At 45.6% G+C, this 20,512-nt stretch overlaps 1 protein-coding gene across 2 annotated transcripts in view; it reads left to right on the top strand.

Annotated features, from left to right (window-relative positions):
* The first annotated feature begins 138 nt into the window (after positions 1-138).
* The window catches only part of WDR59 (WD repeat domain 59), a 50,574-nt gene continuing 30,200 nt past the window's right edge, over positions 139-20,512 (top strand). For both annotated transcript variants that reach the window (XM_034072800.1, XM_034072801.1), the window contains exons 1-11: positions 139-558; positions 4,374-4,423; positions 6,318-6,453; positions 10,121-10,206; positions 10,897-10,977; positions 12,895-12,932; positions 14,872-14,960; positions 15,593-15,709; positions 16,657-16,734; positions 17,712-17,868; positions 19,530-19,609. In XM_034072800.1, the coding sequence (XP_033928691.1) occupies positions 505-558; positions 4,374-4,423; positions 6,318-6,453; positions 10,121-10,206; positions 10,897-10,977; positions 12,895-12,932; positions 14,872-14,960; positions 15,593-15,709; positions 16,657-16,734; positions 17,712-17,868; positions 19,530-19,609 (966 nt within the window). In that variant the 5' untranslated portion in view covers positions 139-504. The remainder of the gene's footprint in view (positions 559-4,373; positions 4,424-6,317; positions 6,454-10,120; positions 10,207-10,896; positions 10,978-12,894; positions 12,933-14,871; positions 14,961-15,592; positions 15,710-16,656; positions 16,735-17,711; positions 17,869-19,529; positions 19,610-20,512) is intronic.

Below are 20,512 nucleotides of genomic sequence, written 5' to 3'. Positions count from 1 at the left end.
GCCGGCCGCCGCCAGCCGCCTGGGTGCTCGGCGCCGCGCCGGAGACAATAGAGGCCGACAGCACGCATGCTCCCTCCCCCAACCTCCCTCCCTCCCCCCCCCCGGCCCGCCGCCCTTAACCCCTGCGATGCTGTCGGACCCGCCGCCTGGGCTTGCGCTCGCCGCCTCAGTGGCTCTGCGGGTCACGGAGACATCGTGCTTCGGCTGCTGCCCCACGAAGCAGAGCCCTCGACCCCAGGGGACTGCAGCAGGGCCGTAACGGCGGGGACGACGCCGCAGCTAGGCGGTCCGGGGAGGCCCGGCCGCGCTAGGGCCACCCCAGCCTTGAGACCCCGCCAGCTGCGGGGAACGCTCTGCCCCCGGTGCACCGAATCGGGGCCATGACCGGGGGGGCTGGGGTGTGCGAGAGTGAGTGAGGACTACATTTCCTGTCGTCCCCCGCGCGGGGCGCCGCTCTGCTCAGGCGCGCTGCTGCCCGTCCCGCGGGAGCTGGGGCGGCCCAAGATGGCGGCGCGCTGGAGCAGCGAGAATGTGGTGGTGGAGTTCCGCGACGCCCAGGTCGGGGGGGCAGCCGCCGCCGGGGGTTGCTGCTCGAACCGGCCGCTCCTCGGACCGGCCCTTGTGGGGCTGCCCCGGGAGCGCCCGGTCGCTCCTGTGAGGAGCGGGGAGGGGGTTCTGGCCTAGACGCACTCGGCCTTCCCACTGGGCCTTTGGCCGGCTGTAGGCGGACGGGGCTGAGCCAGTCTCGGAGCTGTTTGCGCGGAGATAATGCCTTAATTCATGAGGCACTTTATTTCTAATCTTATTTAGACTTTTTTTTTGAGTGTAATGTCAGACCCAATAGAAGATATTGCCATTTCCCACACATCTTTCCTCATGTTTCGTCGGAGATTTTTATAGCTCCTTTCTCATTTGCAATATAAACTGTTGGATGATGCTCGATTAGGTAGAAACATGGTAGAAAAGTGGTTTGTATTTTCTTGTAAATAGTAAAACGGTCAGCTTTTGGTTTTGAAGTTGCTGGCTACAGGGGAGCTTTCCTCAGAGTTTATGTGCTCTCATAGAAGGTATTATAAGAAGTGTGGGTTTTTTTTAAGGTGACAGTTGCTTAGCATAGTTGCATATGGTGAGTAAACTATGATCAGCTTCTGCAGGAAGTCCAGAAAGATTAGCAAACAGGTATACAAACTGTCATTTTCTAGTTTCTCCTCTTGTGCTGGAGTGACATCAGCTCTGCATTCAACATTGCAAATAAGGGTATTAAATCCTCTGGTGCTGCATCCAACCTTTTCTCTAAGCTCAGAAAACCTTCTGCTTTTATACCTCAAAAGTTTTGTATCAGTTTTGTGTTACTCTTGTAAGAAATGTTAAAGCAGTTTTGACTGCTGTTGAAGATTTGCTCTTGGGAAACAAGTAATGATACACAAAAGTATGCCTTAGATCACAGATTGAGATTGTATCCAGCTCAGGAGATACGTGGCCTGATTTGATTTTTTATTCATAATGACTGGTATATGAGGGGGAGAACACAAGTGTTTCCATCCTCTTCAGCAACAGTTAGTTTCACTCTTGCTGTTGTGCAGGCATATGCCTTAATAGAGAGGCTAACGACAGGTATTTTTGTCCCTTCGGCTCACTCTGGTGTGATCTGTCTAGAGCTGTTCTGACCTGCCTGCTCCCTCATATGAAACCAGAGAGCTGCAGTAGCTGCTAGGCTGCTGCTTCAAGCTAAATTCATTTATGTTTGTCCTTGAGCTTTTCTTAGGAGTCTGCACAAACATTTTTGCAGATGGGAAACTTGAACTTGAGAAACTGAAACACCTTGGCTCTGTCGTCCTGTACGAGGCTTGGGCTCTGCCTACAGGCCACACTGTCTCCAAAATCCCTTCCCCAAATCCAACTTAAATGGGAACGAGAGTCAAAGGAGTGGGCACCAGTTACATATATAGCCCGTACGTGTCTGCAAGCACAGCAGTTGTCTTTTCACGTGACACACTCTGGCATGGTGAACAAACTAAAGGACCCAACCTGTTAACACTTCAGAAAATCTGCGTAATCTGGGGCCTTTACTGCCTACAAGTGTCATCTTGCTTTTCAAGCTGACAGAGGTGGCAGTCTTCATGCTCTTCTGATTTAGATGTGACCCACAGGCTCTTGTCAGGCTGCCTGTACTACCAAAAGGAGAGTAAAGCTCACCACGTCCAACAGTGACATAGTACCATATGTAGCAACTCAGGGTGCAGGTAGCCAGTTAGGTATGCTAAGAGTTTGTACCTCTTGAAAAGCAGTATAGCCTTGGCAAATTGAGTTGGTCTGTTGCCTTTTGGTTAGAGAGAATGAAACTGGCTTCAAAACTAACCAAAGTTCAGACATGAAAAGGTGTTTTTCCTGGCTTACCAGAAATTGAGTGACGTGAAGTCTGAGGAGATGCTGGCTGGGCTGTGGGCTCACAGCTGGTTTTCAAATGTGCAGTACTCCTACTGTGCTTATTCATGTAATTGTTACTCATAAACAGCAGTTCTAGCTATCCTGATGTTTTGGGATAAAAGCTGCTTTTAGGTCAGTTTGTACAGTTTCAGCTCCCTGCTTCTGAAACTTTATGCTGTGAAGACTGACATAATAATCAACCAAGCACATTACATGGCAGCTGTTTGGTTTGATTTTTTTCTGTTGCTTAGGTAAGACTGTAGTATTGTAGAGAACTGTTTGTTGCCATAAGGTTACTTCATTTGTAACCTGCCAGAGTAGCAGCCTGACACATAAAGCTTTTTACTTCATTCTGATTGTTCATTGCATTTTATGATGTTTGGTGCTTGGAAAAACAGATCACCAATGTTCATTATTAAAAACAATTTGTAAGGATTTATGATACCCTGGTGCCAACATGAGGAAAAATAAACTTGTATATGGAATTATCACATTAAATTGATGTTTGTCTTCTGTCTTGAGGAAGGATAGCCACAGCTGCATGGAGTATGTCAGCTGAGCGGCTCTTCATCATGTGAGAAAGTTTAGTGGCTTTAGCGATCCTCATTCTAATTCCTCAGAAGTGTGTCTGGGGGAAGTTCTTCCTCCTGCTCGCCTTTTTTTATATTCAAGAACCCACTTTTGTTTTGCAAGGTGCTGTGAAATCTAGGAAGCTGGAATTCCTTCTTTACCAAGTTGATTTTAAAACCAGCTGCTTCTTTACAGCATTATTTTAGGACTAGGACTACCTTGCCAGAAGACTGGATTTGTTACCTAGAAAAAAGCAGTGAAGGCAGCTTGTTCCTGGAACAGCAAAAGTGGCTCTTTGCCTTGTAGACTCTTGGTCTCTAGCAAAGAATGAGCCTGTGAACCTGTTTTCCCCTTAGTTTGGGTACTTGGAATTAGGGGATGGAACCCTGGTTGAAAAAACAAGTTTTTTTGTGGTGGTTATTCTCCTGCCACATCTGATCGAATTGCAATGGGATTGCCATTTTTTCTCCTTTATAAGTAGTAGCTGTGGGACATCTTATCTTGATATATCCATACTGAGAGTACTTAGTAGAATCCCGAACAGGGACATTCTGAGCCTTCAAAGAGGAAGCTTTGAAGATGACAGCAATCAGTTTGAAGAATATGGGGCATAGTCTGATTTTTGAACTGTGAACACTAAAAACTGTGTTGAAGTCATATCTCTGTTTGTGGGCCAAACTGTTTGGCTTTCCAAGTAAAAGTTTCCTTTATTCTCTTGGGAATTAAATAAGGTGATCATCCCATTCCATTCTGAACATAAAGATGGGAGACAATGTTCAAGCAGTCTCTTCTTTTTTCTTATGGTATTTAAGTTATCTCTTGGCTTTCTTTACAAGCAATGCCAAATTAAATTCTGATGCTTCTTAGCCATCTCTCATTTTTGGAGACCAGCCGTACACAAATGATTGCATTCTGTCTCCCAGAACATATATAATTAAATCTGGCCCTGCAATGTTAGATGGGAGACTGAGAAAGCTCCTGAGTGGGAGCAGAGGCTGATTAATACGGATTATTAGAGACTGCTGATTGAAAGGCTGCAGCTGTGATTGCCATAGTGGAGAGAGGGGAGCAAGGTCTCTGTGCTTGTAATGGGGTCTGCCAGGTCTTGTCTTCAGTTTACTCTAAGAAAAATATTTTCTGTGTGCTGTCCTACATCCCAAAATCAGCTGCTACACTCCATTGCCCTTCTGTGCTTCTTTAAGGGATGCCACTTCTACCATCTTTGACTGATATCAGCCTTGACTCTTACCAGAGCAGTTTGTACCTTAAAGATGAGCTGGCAGGTTTTCCTGAGCTCCTCCGCAGAGCTGTGTGTCTGGCTAAGAAGCTGGCCTGACAGACATAATTTAGTTTTATTCTCTGTTTCTCTTTAACAGGCGACTGCGATGTCAGTGGATTGCCTGGGACAGCATGCAGTGCTCTCAGGGTGAGTGTGACAGTCCCCTTTAGAACCATATGACAGTCGTTTCCACAAGCCAAATCAGCAACCTTCAGGTTGACCTGAGATGAAGGGCTTACATATTGTTTCAGAAAGGTGTAGCTGAATTCTGTTCATGGCTTGACAAAGAGGATTCTGGATTACATTTCCAATGGGATATAGAGGGGAAAGCCAGAAATAACATCACAATAAAATACTCTCCTGGCTTTCCCAAATCTACCTGTAGGAGGTGGAGCATCATGAACTAGTGTTTGGATTCTGCTTGAAATACAGATTAAATAATTTCCTAAAGACAGAATTTGCCACAAATATTCTTATGGTATACAGGGCATGAGAGCCAAGTTCTCTGACCTGTTCCTCTGCTGGTTCAGTGAGGGATGATACTCAACAAGAGCAGTAGATGCCAAGCTGCCAGAGCTCCTGAGAGAGCTGGGCATTACATAGATACCCTGAGGGCAAGTCTTTAACCAGCTCAGCAGTTACCTGCCTTGCTGCCCCTTTCAATGCCAACAGGTATTCTTATCCCATTGTCAATAACACAATTACCACACCAATTCAGATATTCACTTCAAATTCAGATTGCATGGGTGCAGCTGACCTTTGGTCAGCCGTAGAGGAAACAGATCCTTTAGTGTAACTCGGGGCCTTCTTTCTTCCATGTAAACCCTTAGCCAGCAGCCCTATGCAGGAATAACCAGCTCAGCAGCTGGCTTGGGTCTAACTTGATACTCCCTCCTTACACTTGCCTAGTTTCACAGCTTGCTTATTTAGGCCAACACAAGCTGGGGACACCCTGTTTGTAATTCATCATCCACCCTGCATTCCAAGCTTCTCCTGCATGCTCAGCAGTCCTTGAGGATTTGCCTCCTTTATTTTAAAGCTCTGTGAGAGCCTAAGAACATTCAACATCTTTGGCTTTTGGAGTAGGGAGGAGCCCTGAGGACTGGAAAGGCAGCAAATAATATTCACTCCTTCTCTTAAGAGGATTCACAGTGCTCAGAGCAGCTGTATGCTTGCAATGCAGCTGATGTGTGATGTGTGGTTAACTATATGTGATTCAATATGTTTTGGTGCTGGTTTTCCATTAGAGTTCAGCTGGCTCACAGTTATTTCTGGCCACTTTATCTTGCTTGTAAGATGAATCACACTGTGGGAGGAATGATACCTTTCCTAGTTTTTTGGGGAGTTTGCCACATCCAGCAGGTTGTATGAACTCAGGTTTAGCATCCTGCAAACATATCTCTGCTGCATATAGGGGCAGCAGGTAAGCTCAGGTAAGTAATGTAACCAGATCCATGCAGTGTTGTGTCCATGCCTGTTTGTAAGCTGCTGCAGCTGCGGCAACTCTGTGCAGGTGTACTTGTACTGTCTGCAGAACCAAGCCCCACAAGCAGTGTGGTGTGGAAAGATGCAGCCACACAGAATCATTTGATGTTTGTCAAAGCTCTTTAATTCGTGCTCAGAGCAACCTCTTCAAACTGAAACTGGCTCCTGTGAAGCTATTCCACTGTGCTCCCGGCCTGCGCCACCTCACCTCTGCTGCTGCAGCTTTAGGCCAGCAAGGCATATTTGTATGTGCTTGCACCGTTTCTGAGTGCTTCCTTTTGTATCCTGGTTATCTGAGGGTTTCTGTGGTCAGAGCTACCCATTACATTTGCAGATCCTGTGTAATTTCAGTGTGTCTTTCTGGGTTTTTTTCAATGTAGTCCTTTCTGAAGTATGTGGGCAAATGTAGCAGTCTCAAGAAGAGTCTTTTCATCTGTCTTGTGAAATGCTTCTCTTCTTCACTGCTCTGGGCCCAAGGCTGTGAGCTCCATGTGAGCTTGGGGTTTTGAGATCAGTCCTGTGTGATATAGGCCCTTTGTGTCTGTGTGTCTTGCAGCCGCCGTTTCCTCTACATAGTCAATCTGGACGCACCAAACGAGGGGCATCGAAAGATCTCACGACAGAGCAAGTGGGACATAGGGGCAGTGCAGTGGAACCCGCATGACAGCTATGCATACTACTTTGCAGCTTCAGTAAGTTCACTCATTTAAGAGCTATAACTTACCATCTTCTGCTTTCATGGGTGGACTTCTGCAAGGTTGGAAGACTGTATGGAGTTCGCACAGGCATGCTTTTGCAAGTCACATTGCAAGATTAAGGCCTCACTCAACTACTGTCAGAGAGGTATTTGGCTTGATGGCTCTCAGTTATTGGTCAGTCAGTGTTGCATCTAGTTTTGCTTGCTTGTCTATTATAAAAACAACTTCCCAAATAAATTTGGCATTCAAATGGTCCTTTTCTGGAAGGAAAAGGGGATGCAATTTCTTTCTAACTTCCATTGTGTTATGAGATTTATTGATTTTCTTACTCTATGGTGATTTCTTTTCACCTTCCTGCTGGGATGTGGTGCACCAGGCAGTCTGTAAATAGCACAAGTCAATACTGGCTCACCGTTGTAACAGTCTAGGTTTGCAGATGGGCAGGGACTGAGCCAGCAAGGAGTTCTTACTCAATGTGTGGAGAAATAAATAGACTGATCTGAAGAAGCAGTAGTGGCCAAGTGAGACTTGAGTACAGCGTTTAGTTCTGATCTTTACTCGGTCTATCATGCTCTGTAGATTGTTGACTCAGAGCCCTGAGCTTCTGCTAATGGCAGCCTTGTCCATCAACCATAGCACTGCAGCAAGCAGCACTGGCCAAACACAGACTGTTTTCATGGTAAGGTGCATTTGCTGCCATGTTGCATCTGCTTTTATAGCCTGAGAATCCTGGAATATCTGGGAATAGAGAGGTTTCAGCTATTTTTCTTGAGAAAATGTTTAGCAGAAGGTGTTTTTTCCTGGGATTTTTGTTCATTTTTCTTCTTGGACTGTCACTTAACTTCTCACTCTTACTTACAACTTGAGATTAAAGACAGTCTTGAAAATGGACCAGTGTTCTCAGTTAGGAGCCTTTGTTTGTTTGCTGTCTGAATTGCCCAGCCTGTCTCCTCCCAGCTCTGGCACTACTGACTAGTATCTTAAAGGTGCCTTCAGCAGCTATCTGCTTCTCAGTACAGAGTTAGTAAAACTTGCAAAAAGGTGTCCTTCAGTGCCACTTCTGCATAGTCTATGAAAATCAGAACCAAATAATTAAATGTGTTGTGCAGGCCACAAGCAGAGCAGGAAAGCTTCTTTCCAAACACACTCTGAAGGCAATACCCAGAGATTGGTTAATACTGATTTGAGCAGGACCCTGCTGTAAACCAGGGCTGTGCTAGACAGCTCTTTGCACCCCCATCTGCTCACCCTGAGCAGATGCAGGAACCCCTCTCTCTACAGACTGAAACTAGGTGTAGGTGACATCAAACCTTGCTGCTCCTGTTTATGAATGAAGATTGTAGTATCCAAGTCCAGGTTGTAGGGGCTTGGAGCAACCTGGTCTAGTGGAAGGTGTCCCTGCCTGTGGCAGGGGATTGGAACTGGATGACCTCAATGTCCCTTGCAACCCAAACCATTCTGTGATTCTGATTCTCTACTAAGGTGCTCTGGTCATTTAGATGTACTTGCTGATGTACAAGAGGGAAGAAATACCCAAGATCATAGAATCAGCTAGATTGGAAAAGACCCTTATGATCATGAAGTCCAGCCATTACCCCAGGAAAGGATGAGATCAGGCAGCTTCTCTCTTTTGGGCCAGGAACACCTTTTCATCCAGCCTATAGTTGGCTGGCATTCTGGTGCTGCTGCATTACAGCCCTGTCCTAGGATTAGAATTTAGCTTGTCTTGTTTAGAAGAGGAAGACAGGCTTACACCACATGCTCAGGTCTGTGTGTCCCAGGTCAGGTTTAGAAGCAGTGTGGATGTTTGAGGGCCATACCTCAGGGGGGCGAAGGTGCATTGGAAAGACTAAATCAGCTTGGATTCAGCACTGTGAAGATGTGATATGCTACTTCTGCACTCAGGCTGGCTATCATTCCCCCATCAGTCTGCTGTTGAGTTTGTCATATGTTTAAGTATACCATGCAGCTACTGTGGACAGCCCTGAGGGTCCTATCCCTCTGCTGTGGGTATCCTTGAGGATGGGAAGGGAGTGTAACAGGGGGTGGTGTTCTGTATGCCAACAGTTTCAGCTGGTCTGCAGTGCCGTTAGTTGGCAGTGGTGCAGGCAGAGGAGAAGTCTGTCCTTGTATTTGGATAACAACTAATTTTTTTAGCTTCTTTCCAGAAGAGCTGAAGCATGTCCTCTTGCTGTGCTTGGCTGTGTCTGCCCTTTGGCATGAGTGCATTTCTGAGGACTCCTAAGCTGTTCTTTCAAGAAATGCCATTGTTTTTAATCCTAAATCCTTGTTACTTCTTTTGTGTGGCCACAAATGCTTGAACAAGAGGGTGATGAAACTGTTGGAAGTGCACACTGATACTTACATGAGCAACACATATTCTAGAAAATGCTCCTGGTGCGGGGAGTTGTCATTTCACCACACCTGGTGCTAGGGAGAACACTTTCCATTAGAGATGCCCTACTAAAAGTCTGGTGATCTGGTAATCCTTTGTCTTGTAGCACAAACTCTGGAGTCCTGGATAAATCCTGTTGGGTAATTTCACTCTACCCCCTTAAATCCTTCTGTCAATGAGAAACATGCAAGGAGTTTTCCTTGCTCAAAGCTCTTGTGAGTTATTAGAGAAATAGCGTATATTATTGCTGAGTTGGAAGGAGACTTTCCATTTCAGGGAAAGCAAGTTCCAATTAATAAGAAGCAGTTAGGGGTAGAAGAATAAAACACCACCACCACAAAAAACTGCAACAAAAACTGTACGTATCTTCTCAATTATCCTTTCTCTCATCTACCTGTAAATCTGAAAACAAGGGGCTAATGAAGATCAGGGTGCTGATGAAGATTGTGTTATTCATGTTTTTGCAGAATCAGCATGAATTTCCAGTTGTGGCCTTAGATTCACTTTGCTTGGTGCTATGTATGCACCCACAAAGGCAATTCCTGCCCCAGAAAGATTGGAGTCCACCTGGGCTGAGGTGAACATTGGTTGAGGCAGAATATGAACTTAAAGCACAAAAGCTATTTCCAAGTAACTTTTGTGTGTGGCTGCACTGAGGAGGATTTATTCCTGGAATAAGTGAAAGAGCCCTAAATATTGTTGTAATTGATTCATCTGGTTTGCTCCTGTGGTTTACACTTAGTGGTAAACACTTGAAAGCTTTTTTCCCTGGGCTGGCAATGGTGGAAGTGACCTTAAAGCCATCAGACTGTATTGTTCATGTTTGGCGATAGCTCTCATTATCTCAGAAGGGAATTGAGAGAGAGTTGAGGAGGACCAATTGTGATCCATCATCCCCCTCACTGAAAACTCATCTGAACAGACTGGTAGGGTATTCTTGCAAGAGAATTTGTATGCCTTTTGCCTGCATTTACAGGGTGTTGGTAGTAAATAAAAGCTCTGAGAACATCATGTCATGGAAATATTTTGCACTGTGACTTTTTTTCTCCTCCCGTTCTTGTTTATCTCCAACTTTAAGTAATTAAAGTGTAAGCTTTTGAGAGACCTTGAAGCCTGTAGTTTTATCTTTGCTCTTTTGCTTTGGGCAAGGACATTGCTAATCATGGTGTGACTTATTGGTAACTGAAGTCATTCAAAGTGAAGTGAACCTGGTTCTAACAGATTCCTACCTTGTTTGACTATCTCCTTTCTTCCATTTAATTTCAGAGCAATCAGCGTGTTGACCTGTATAAGTGGAAGGAAGGGAATGGGGAAGTCTGCACATCACTGCAAGGACACACGCGTGTCATCAGGTGAGGGACACACAAGCTATGCTGCAGACTAATGGGTGGAAAACGATGCACCATTTCACAGAAGCTGAGTGTTTTGATCGTCATCTTGTTCAGGCTCTGCTGTGAGCCTGTTTTTGCTTTTCTGGACTTCCCATTTGGAGGCAGGATCACCTGTGAAGCAGCTCACCCTTTCATGGCTGCCCACAGTATATCAGCTTAGCCTTTGATAGCTTGTGTCATTGCCTTAGGCCACTGTCCTTGTGTGGTGGTTTAAGCCCAGCTGGCAACTCAGAACCACGCAGCTGCTCACTCACTCCCTCTGATTTGTTCCCCTTCATTCCCAGAGGGAGGGGGAGGAGAATCAAAAGAATGTAAATCCCACAGGTTGAGATAAGAACAGTCCTGTAACTATAACACAAAACTACTACTGCTACCAGCAATAATAATCCTGATAAGGAAAAGAACAAGCATAATTGCTCTAAGGTTCAGGGTCAGGAGCATGTTTCATGGGTGTTTCACTTAGAAGCATTTCATTGCTTCTTGGAATTTACTTAGAGAAATTATTAAGATATTGCTTTTTACTTAGAAAATTTCAGTAGATGTTATGGAGTGACCATGAATTTGTCAGAGAAATGGAGTGGGGCTTGTGAGAAGTTGATACAAACCTCATGTGCTTGCCTTTGCTGACCTGCTATGATTTTGTGTTTACAGTGACCTGGACTGGGCAGTGTTTGAGCCAGACCTGCTGGTCACCAGTTCTGTTGACACATACATCTACATCTGGGACATCAAGTAAGAATCAGTATGTTCCTCCATTGCAGGGGAATCATTGCACTCCTTTCCATAAGTAGTAGCTGTCAGGGCAAAGCACACACTGAAGGGTGCTGCTCTTCAGCTGTGCTTGCAGGGGCTTTGTCTACATCCCATAATCTGAAAGATGACTTCTCTTCCCCTGTTTTCAAGCCAATTCAGAGTCAGTGAAGGGCAGCAGACTGGCACTCGTAGTCATGCTCCTCTGTTGAAAAAATATTGACTGGCTTCATTCCCTACCCACTTCATATCTTTCCTTGGGAGCTTTTCCTGGAGACTGAGGATGTTCCTCAGTCTGTTGGGGTTTCTAGCAGCATGAATGAACACTATTTCAAGATCCTGCAGCCATTTTACACTAAAGTCACTGCTTGTTGCTAGCTCTCCCTCAGCGGTGGGAAGAGTGGTAGTTGTATTTGGGAACATTTTCCTGTTTGTGCTTTCCTTTGATTTCTGGTGCTTTCTACTGTGAAATTTCTTAAGTGAGCAATTTCAGGTTAAGGGTTATCTCCAACTACATATCCTAAACCCACCAATGTTAGAATTACATATTTTACACCTGAGAAGCAAGGAGGTGGCACTGAGGCTGCTGGGTACTTTTGCTGACTGTACAGCAACTCTTTATGACCTCTGGCAAGTCACTTGGTTCCTCTCTGCCTCCCTTGCTCAGTTGTAATAGGAGGATAATTATATAACCCCACTGCACCACGCTATCCTGAGGCTTGTTTAGCTCCTGTGAAGCTCTTAGATCCTTGGTTAAATGGTGCTTGAGAATGGCAATATATTATTAATGTGTAATTAAACGACGTAGAGAGACAATAACTGCTGGTTGTGTTTTCCTATGTTACTATCTTAGTGCCAAGCAAAAAATAGAGCTCTCTAAAGGTTTGTGTCTGTCTATATCACTTGACCATAAATGCTTCTTAGGCAGTCTCTGACTAGCCTCTACATCCCACCTGTGCTGGTAAGGTCTCTGAGCTTGTTGGGACGGTGAGGTCCTGGGCTTGCTGGCCTCCAGCAAATGAACATCCTTCTGAAATCGCTGTCTTTAGTGACACTCTAGAGAGGTAGCCCTGCAGTAAGGACAGCTGGAAGTTGCCCACTTAATTTTTCATACAAAATAACTGTTTGATTAGGCAGAAATTCGTAGAGGGAAGAAGTGCAGTCCATTCCAGATAATGGTCTGGTTTTCAGCAAATGCAAAAAGCTGAAGACAATATTCCTTATTTTCACTGGCATTTTTCATGAAAGGGCAGGTAAATTCCTGAGAAGCAAGGTTAATGAACAAATTACTGCCTTCATCCATGTCCTGGCTGCTAGAAGTTGTCATGGTGCTGCACTGACTTCTGCCCCTGCAGAATTTGGCCTGTAGAGTCTGCACACAGCTGGGCTTACTTTCTACTGATTTTGTTGTTTTGTGCTAGACGTGAAGTCTTTGCTCTGAAGTCACTGTTCCATCTGCCTTGAATCAGGGTCTGCAAAGGCTTGAAAACACATCAGTAGCTTTTGTCAAGTTTTTCCACAGCTCTGTTTCCTTTAATCCTCCTGGCAAAGGCTGTCTTGTTGCTTACTGCAGCAGCACTTTGTGAGCCCAGTTTTCTTGCCTGCCCAGTTGCAACATGCCACATGTTGTACATGTTTCTCTTCCCTCTAGTTGTCTCACAGTTCCATCCTGTGTCCTAAACTGCTGCATGTGGTGGCAAGACAGGATGGCTGTTGTCCTCCAGCTAGTCACCTCTTTCTTTATTCCATTTAACACAGGTGTATTTTGGTAACCAGAAAGCACATTAGCTCGCAGGAGACAGCAATACAATTAGTCCTGGAATAGCAAGGAGCTCAATGGGGAGGCTGGAACTTCTGAGCTATGCTGTGGGTACTCATATTAGACATGTTGTGTTTCAGAGATACCAGGAAGCCTACAGTCTCGCTCTCTGCAGTTGGTAAGTATAATATGTACATGTGATGTAGGCATTAAACAATCCTATTGACATGTGTCCCTGATGTTATTCCTCCCTCTTGTCATGCACTGAGGCTGAATGTGGCAGAATACAGAAGTGCCACCACATGTGATCGTCCCATGTAGGAGCAGCCTGAGAGGCCCCAGTTCATAGCTCTTAGAGGAGCAAAATTCAGATTGGATGTGAAGCCCTTAGAGGTTCCCAGGCATGGAGGATGGTGCTTGGACTGGCTGTCCTGAAATTGGTGGACAGTCACATGCTATTTGTGCTTTTTAAATGTAGCTTCCTCTCTGCTTAATCATCCTGCTGCACTGCTTGTCCTGTGCTGTCTGTCTGTAATACCTCCACATCCTTTTATGTTTGCTTAAATCAGCTGAGAAACTAAATCACACTGCAGGCAGTGCTGTTGAATCCTGCTGGTTGCCAGCCTCCCCCTTTACTTACTGAGGGGCTGGGTACATTAACCTGCTGTTTCTGCCTCCCTGGGGCACCTTCAGCATGACACAAAGGTGCTCTCTTTGGGCTGTGCTTGCTCTTGAAAGACACTTGTTGTGGCTATTGGTAGTGTGACTTTCCAGCCACCTGTAATACAGCCCGGTGGCAGGTGCTTTGTGTCAGTCCTCACCAGCTGTGTGTTGGAATTGGGTGAAGCACAGCTGAAAAGCAAAATGTCCTTTTCCTGAGCTACTGCACCCAGTAATAGAGTAATCCCCCCACTGTGTATGTCTTAGGCTTTGCTGCTTATTTCTCCTTGGGCTGCATATCTGCAATGTCTCCCTCTTCCCTTGCACCCAGTAAACCCATCTATCATAGTGCAAAAACCTTCCTGAATCAGGGAAAAGCAGCATTCAGTTCTGGTGCCTGGGGTGAGGTTCCATGGGTCAGCTAGCTCCCCAGAAGGCATCCTTCCTCCCATGCCCAATTCTGCTTAGTGCTGGTCCAGAGGTTTGTGTACCCTTCGGTGAGTGGATCAAATCATCAACTGGCAGCCTATTTACAGATTGTTACTATGATTAGTAGTAGTAGTAGTAGTAGTAGTAGTAGTAGTAGTAGTGTTTGTTTTCCTGACTAATTTTTTGATAGGTTGTCAGGATGAATCTGCTCACTGTGCAGCAGAAAGTGGGGAATAGTAGCAGGCTGAGCTCTGTTTGGCTTTCTTATGGACCTCACCTTTCTGATAGCTCAGAATATTTTGAAAATACTGGTGGAATAAGGATAAACAGAATGTGTATTTGTATTACAGTATTTGAACAATCCACATCAACTGAAGCTGTGTTTTGAGTAGAAATAACTATTCATCTGCTGTTGACTGAGTCACACATGATATTCTATATAATCATATTTGGACCATTATGCAGTTTCTTTACAAAGCTGTGATGTCTTTGACTTTGTTGTGTATTTTGACAATTGAGGCTTCCTTCTACCCAGTGATCCTTACCTCCAGCTGTCTAGACACAAGCCTTCTACACCTGTCTTTCAATAATAAACCAGTAACACTGGTGCATGAGATGGCAGAAAGGATGTTGGGGAGACAAACTGGTCAGTCTGTGAGCACTTGGAAGTAACTTGAATAAAAACAAGGGATTTGGGCGGGGAGCAGGGAACCTGCAGTTGCTTGGGAGAACTTGCTCCATCTGAGTTAATGAACATGAATATTCTAACTGAGGACAACCTGTGACTAGAAGCTGCAGTGTAGATCTGTAGGCATGTAACTGGAACTGTCTTGCTTTGAACACAAACACTACGCTGAGGAATTGGGAGTTAATAATTTTCATGCCATCCTTCATGCAGGCTTCTGGGATATCCTTCCTTTGAGCTGCCTTTGCTGTGCTAAGAAGAGCAGCTCTAAGCCCAGGCCAAGGGTCTGCTGTGCCATTGGCTTTATAACTGCTTGTTTTGACCTGCTGTGTTTGTGCTGCAGCTGGAGCTTCCCAGGTGAAATGGAACAAGAAGAATGCCAACTGTTTAGCAACAAGCCATGATGGGGATGTCCGAATATGGGACAAAAGGGTAAGCTGGGGGGTTTTTGAGGAGTCTGTGCATATTCATAGAATCCCAGACTGGTTTGGGTTGGAAGGGGCCTTAAAGCTCACCCAGTTCCAGCCCCCTGCCATGGGCAGGGACACCTTCCACTAGACCAGGTTGCTCCAAGGCCCATCCAATCTGGCCTTGAACACTGCCAGGAATGGGGCAGCCACAGCTTCTTTGGGCAACCTGTGCCAGGGCCTCACCACCTTTAGTAAAGAATTTCTTCCTAATGTCTAATCTAAATCCACCCTTTTTCAGTGTAAAGCCATTCCCCCTTGTCTTGTCACTACACACCTTTGTAAAAAATCCTCCTCCAGAAGAGAGCATGTAAATAGCCTCCTTCCCCAGAAACTATGTCTGTTAACGTTTTGCTTTTGTTCTCTTAGCACTTCACTGTTTTACTGAATAGAAAGTATCTTTCAGGGCTGTACTTGGTGACTGGAATTTGCCACAGCTTCCTAGGACCTTTTCTTCAACCACTTTTGCTGGACTGTTTGCCTTTCTCCAGCAGGAAGGTGTTCTACCTCCCTTGTTAAATTGTCTCTTTTTATGCCAAAGAACTAGTCAAAATGTCATGAGTCCTGTGCTGAGAAGGAAAATGTCTCTCCTTGCAGAAACCCAGTACTGCAGTAGAGTACTTGGCAGCTCATCTCTCTAAAATCCATGGTCTGGATTGGCATCCTGACAATGAGTATACACTGGCCACTTCAAGCCAGGACAACTCTGTCAGGGTAAGTGTTACTTTTTGGGATTCCTGCTTGGTTGATGTCAGGATGGTACAGCAGTTTCCCGTCTGCTACAGAAGGCTTGAGGAGTGCTTGCCGTTGGCAAGATCTAGATCCTTATTTTTTGCTTTTTGTCCACCTGTGTGTATTGAGCCAGGGGTGTGCTCAGAGAACAGGCAGAAAAGTTACTGCAGGATGGGTGCATATGTTTGCCACATACCTGTGGTGATTTGGGCAGTACTGAGGCTGAAAACAACTGTCTCTCTGCCTGTTGCTTGTCAAAAGGGGGCTGGCCACACTTGCCAGAAGAGACTTCTCAAATGCAGTGTTGCCAGCCTCAAGCTGATTACAGCAGCTTGGGGGGAAGACAGACTCCAGCCTCGAGGTTCCCAAACTCATGTTGAACCGGGTTATCAATAAGGGACTGCCTGCAAGCACTGCTCTGCAGGGCCTTTTACCTGGGGTGGAATTGTGCGCTCTGTATGTCAGCCAAATGGAGTTCATTCACATTTAGCTAAGATCTGAGGCAAATGCAACTGATGTGTATTCTAGCAAAGCAAAAGGTTAGATTCTTTATTATAAAATTAGCATTAACAGCATGGTGGGCCTGCCTCCAGTCTGAACTGGCACATTGGCTGGGAGCCTGCAGGGTGCCTTGCAGCTCTGAAAGCCCAAGCAGGCTGCTGGTCTCCCTGCTCTAATTACTCAAGCTATGATCACTGAAAGTGACCTCAAGTCACTCGTCTAAGGGGTGCTGCCAGATGCTGATAGCTTGATATTTGTCCTTCGGGGCCATCTCTGTTGTTGGTGAATGGGATTACTAATGATGCTGTGAGCACCATGGTATGTTTTTCATTCTGTTATATCTGCAAGCCACATGGAAGACTGCAGCCTTGAAGTATAGCCAGCTGACTCATGCCTTTGCATGTCTTTCTGTGTTTTATTTCTTTAAGTTCTGGGATTACCGTCAGCCTCGGAAATACCTTAATATCCTTCCCTGCCAGGTTCCTGTCTGGAAGGCAAGGTACACGGTGAGTGAGAAACTCAAATGCAGAAAGGGACGTTAAATAAAGAAGAACTGCTGAAGGTCTTCTCACCAGTTCTACTGCTGGACATTAGGTTGGTTTTTTAAATCCCTCTTGGTGCTTGAAATACCTAGAAAAGCAACATCCCCTGTGGAATGAACTCAGCAGAAGGGATGTGAAGCACTGTGAGATCCCGATCTTGGGCATTGTCCTCCTGAGGGATGAAGACCTAAGTGCAGGTGGTTTGCTCTGGGAGAAAGAGGCTCAGAAAGTGGCTGCTGCTTTCCTGGTTTTTTGCTCAGCTTCAGTACTGGTACATGTTGCACAGAGCAATGCACCTATGGTCTTCCTTCTCTTGAGCACTTCCTCTCCTCCCAAGGTTTCCAAGTGTGGCACAATGGGATCTTACAGCATATCAAATCCAAGAACTGTTGCCATTTATAAAGCAAGCACGCAGCTGCGTGAAGCTAAGGCTCTTGACATCAGTCATCTGTGTTCTCTTTCCCAGACATCTGAATGTGGTCTGAAGACAGTGCTGTGCCTTGAATCTTTGATACTCTTTTCCCATCCCCATGGTGGTGGGTGCAGGACTGGGTTCCAGTCTGAGCATCGTGACCCTGAGCAGCTGCTGGGACTCAATCCCCAGGTAGCGGTTCTTGCAGCTCCAAGGAAATTGCTGGAAGGATGCCATGTGTCAATGGTGAAATCCCTTCAGCCTCTCAGCTAAAGTGTGAGGATGCAGCAGAAGAAAATTACTAATCTTAAATGAGCTGCATGGAGTGTCTCAATCTCTTTTACCTTTTACCTTGTAAGACAGTAGTTTTGCACATTTGCTTTCGACCATCCCAGTTTTAGGCCTGTTTTTGTTTTGGGCTAACCTTCTTTAAAAAACATATATTCTTGATAGGAAAAGGGAAAAATTAGAGTATGATAACAGCATCATGACTGCCCAAGGCTAACTAAAAGGGTGTTTCTCTCTTAAGCCTTTCAGCAATGGGCTGGTGACAGTAATGGTCCCCCAACTCCGCCGGGAGAACAGTCTCCTTCTCTGGAATGTCTTTGACTTGAACACGCCTGTCCACACCTTTGTGGGACATGATGATGTGGTGCTGGAATTTCAGTGGAGGAAGCAAAAAGAAGGTGAGTTTAGGTCTGTATGGGCTCTCTCCCCTCCACTGTGGCCATCAGCTAATCAGGGATGGGAAAGGCTGGTACCTGGCTTCAGTGCTTTTGCTATCACCATTTGACTCTTGCCTTTCCTTGGAGTAGCTCCTACCCACTTTCCTGCTCCTCCTCAAGCTTCAGGTATTTTGTACTTGTTTTATAACAACGCCCACAGAAGCATTGCCCTGTTGTTTCCATGCTAACAAAGTAAATTACCAAATGCTGAGTGGGTCAGCAGTGACTCTTAATTGCTTCCACTGTCCTGTGTCTATTTTTGAATGTATCTTTTAGGATAAATTGTACAAACCGCTAGATGGGTGCATGAATCCTGCTCAGAGCTCCAGGCTAATCAGTTAACCCCTCAGTCACTGCCTGGATCAGCAGCCTCTAGCATATCCCAGACCAGAGACACAGCGAATGCACCTTATCTGTGTGCTGACAAAGGCAGGGGAGGAAGAGCGTGGGATAGAGAGACTGCTGTCAGAGTTCAGTCCTGAGTGCATTTTCCAGTGTAGGCAGCTAAATATAGGATATTCCATATTAGAAGCTGGATAACCACACAGAGTGAGGCTTTGTTTCCAACACCTCAGCTGCCATTGACAGAACATGGACGGTTGGCTTTGGTGTCACTTGTGGTATGACTTTGTAAAGTCCAGCCCTCTGCCACCAGCTACTGGGGCAATTCAGTTAAGTCACCTTCTTCTCTATACCTTGCTTTTCCTCTTTCAAAAAGAGGAGAGTGGTACAGAACCATGTTAGGAGCTGGAGGTGCAGTCTAAGCCAGCTTGCGAATGAACATTCAGGCAGGCTTGAACCACAGTTGTGTGTCTTATCTGAGTTAGTAGCTAAATATCTGAGGCTGCAAGTCATCTCAAGCAGCATAGATTAATCATGCAAGCATTCCAAGTCTGCTTCAACATGGAGACAACCAAGATAACACAGTTCTGTTTCTACAGAGCCTGCTGTGCTGTATTTAGACAGCCCTGTGTCTCAGCAGAGGAGTGTAGGAAGCAGTTGTGCAGCAGCAAATTCTTGAGTGTAGCAGCTGTTTGACAAGGGAAACTTAAGCTGTGTCACAAGGCCTAAACATGGGCATAAATAAGTCTGTGTATCTAAGTCTGTTGGTAGGTAGTATGTACCTAGATGTATTTTATTACAACCTGAACTCGTGGCATTGGCCAAGTCTTTCAGAAGGAAGAAGGGGGAGAGTTGAACAAGCTTCTCTTAACTTAGAAATGTTTTGAAACATCGGCATCTTGAAACAGATAGGTTGAAGATAATTTGACTTTACAACTGTAAAAACAAATCTGTTTCTCAACTGTATTATTTCTTCTATTTAAATAAGTATTGTAGCAGAACTTGTCCATTCCTAGTTGGGAAACTTGCATCACATTCATTATACTTTGTGGTTTTTGCCTGTAAGTTATACCCCATTTAGAGGTGTGGTAACTAGTGCAGGGAGACATAAAGGCTGATGCACCTAGGTCAATTCAAAGCAGAAAATGACTCAGGTTGCCTTTTGGTGTCTTACCCGTTGGATCTCCCTGCTGGCTTGCTTTAATCTGTTTACACCAAACACAGGGCTGAGATAGTCTTTGTTTTCAGCCAGGTCTGTAAAATTTTTCTGTCCTTTGTAGGTTCTAAAGACTACCAGCTGGTTACGTGGTCCCGTGATCAGACTCTGCGCATGTGGCGGATTGACTCTCAGCTGCAGAGGGTACGTAAACACTTCAGCTCTTGAGCTGTAGACAGTTTTCTTACAAGCTGGGTTGACCTCCCTTTCCTTATACTCCCAGTAACTCCTCTGATATCCTAGAGCTGTAGGCATGTCAGCCAGCTGCTGCTGCTCCACTTTCTTCTTCAGCTCCAGCTCAGAAACACCCCTAAGGAGGCCTGTGATGAGGCTTCTCTGTGCCTCAAAAGCTTCTGTGGAAGTGCAAAGCCACTTTGTGGTGTAACAGTAAGTGTAGAAGTCATTTGGGGAAGGTGGAGATAGGTTAATGTCTGCACTGCTTCTGAAGATGCCATCTCCATGGCTGCAGGACTGAATGACTCTTGACATTTTAGATTCACAGAATCCCAAGGGTTGGAAGGGACCTCAAAACATCATCTAGTCCAACCCCCCTGCAAGAGCAGGGTAACCTAGAGTACATCACACAGGAACTTGTCCAGGCGGGCCTTGAATATCTCCAACATAGGAGACTCCACAACCCCCCTGGGCAACCTGTTCCAGTGCTCTGTCACTCTCACAGTAAAGAAATTCTTCCTGATGTTAACATGGAACCTCCTATGCTCCAGTTTACACCCATTGCCCCTTGTCCTATCACTAGATATCACTGAAAAAAGCCTAGCTCCATCATCCTGACACCCACCCTTTACATATTTGTAAACACTGATGAGGTCACCCCTCAGTCTCCTCCAAGCTAAAGAGACCCAGCTCCCTCAGCCTCTCCTCATAAGGGAGGTGTTCCACTCCCTTCATCATCTTTGTGGCTCTGTGCTGGACTCTTTCAAGCAATTCCCTGTCCTTCTTGAACTGAGGGGCCCAGAACTGGACGCAATATTCCAGATGCAGCTTCACCAAGGCAGAGTAGAGGGGGAGGAGAACCTCTCTTGCCCT

The sequence above is a fragment of the Melopsittacus undulatus genome, chromosome Z (genome assembly GCF_012275295.1).
Source record: "Melopsittacus undulatus isolate bMelUnd1 chromosome Z, bMelUnd1.mat.Z, whole genome shotgun sequence".
Classification (NCBI taxonomy): domain Eukaryota; kingdom Metazoa; phylum Chordata; class Aves; order Psittaciformes; family Psittaculidae; genus Melopsittacus; species Melopsittacus undulatus.
This window is presented reverse-complemented; position numbering and strand designations above follow the sequence as displayed.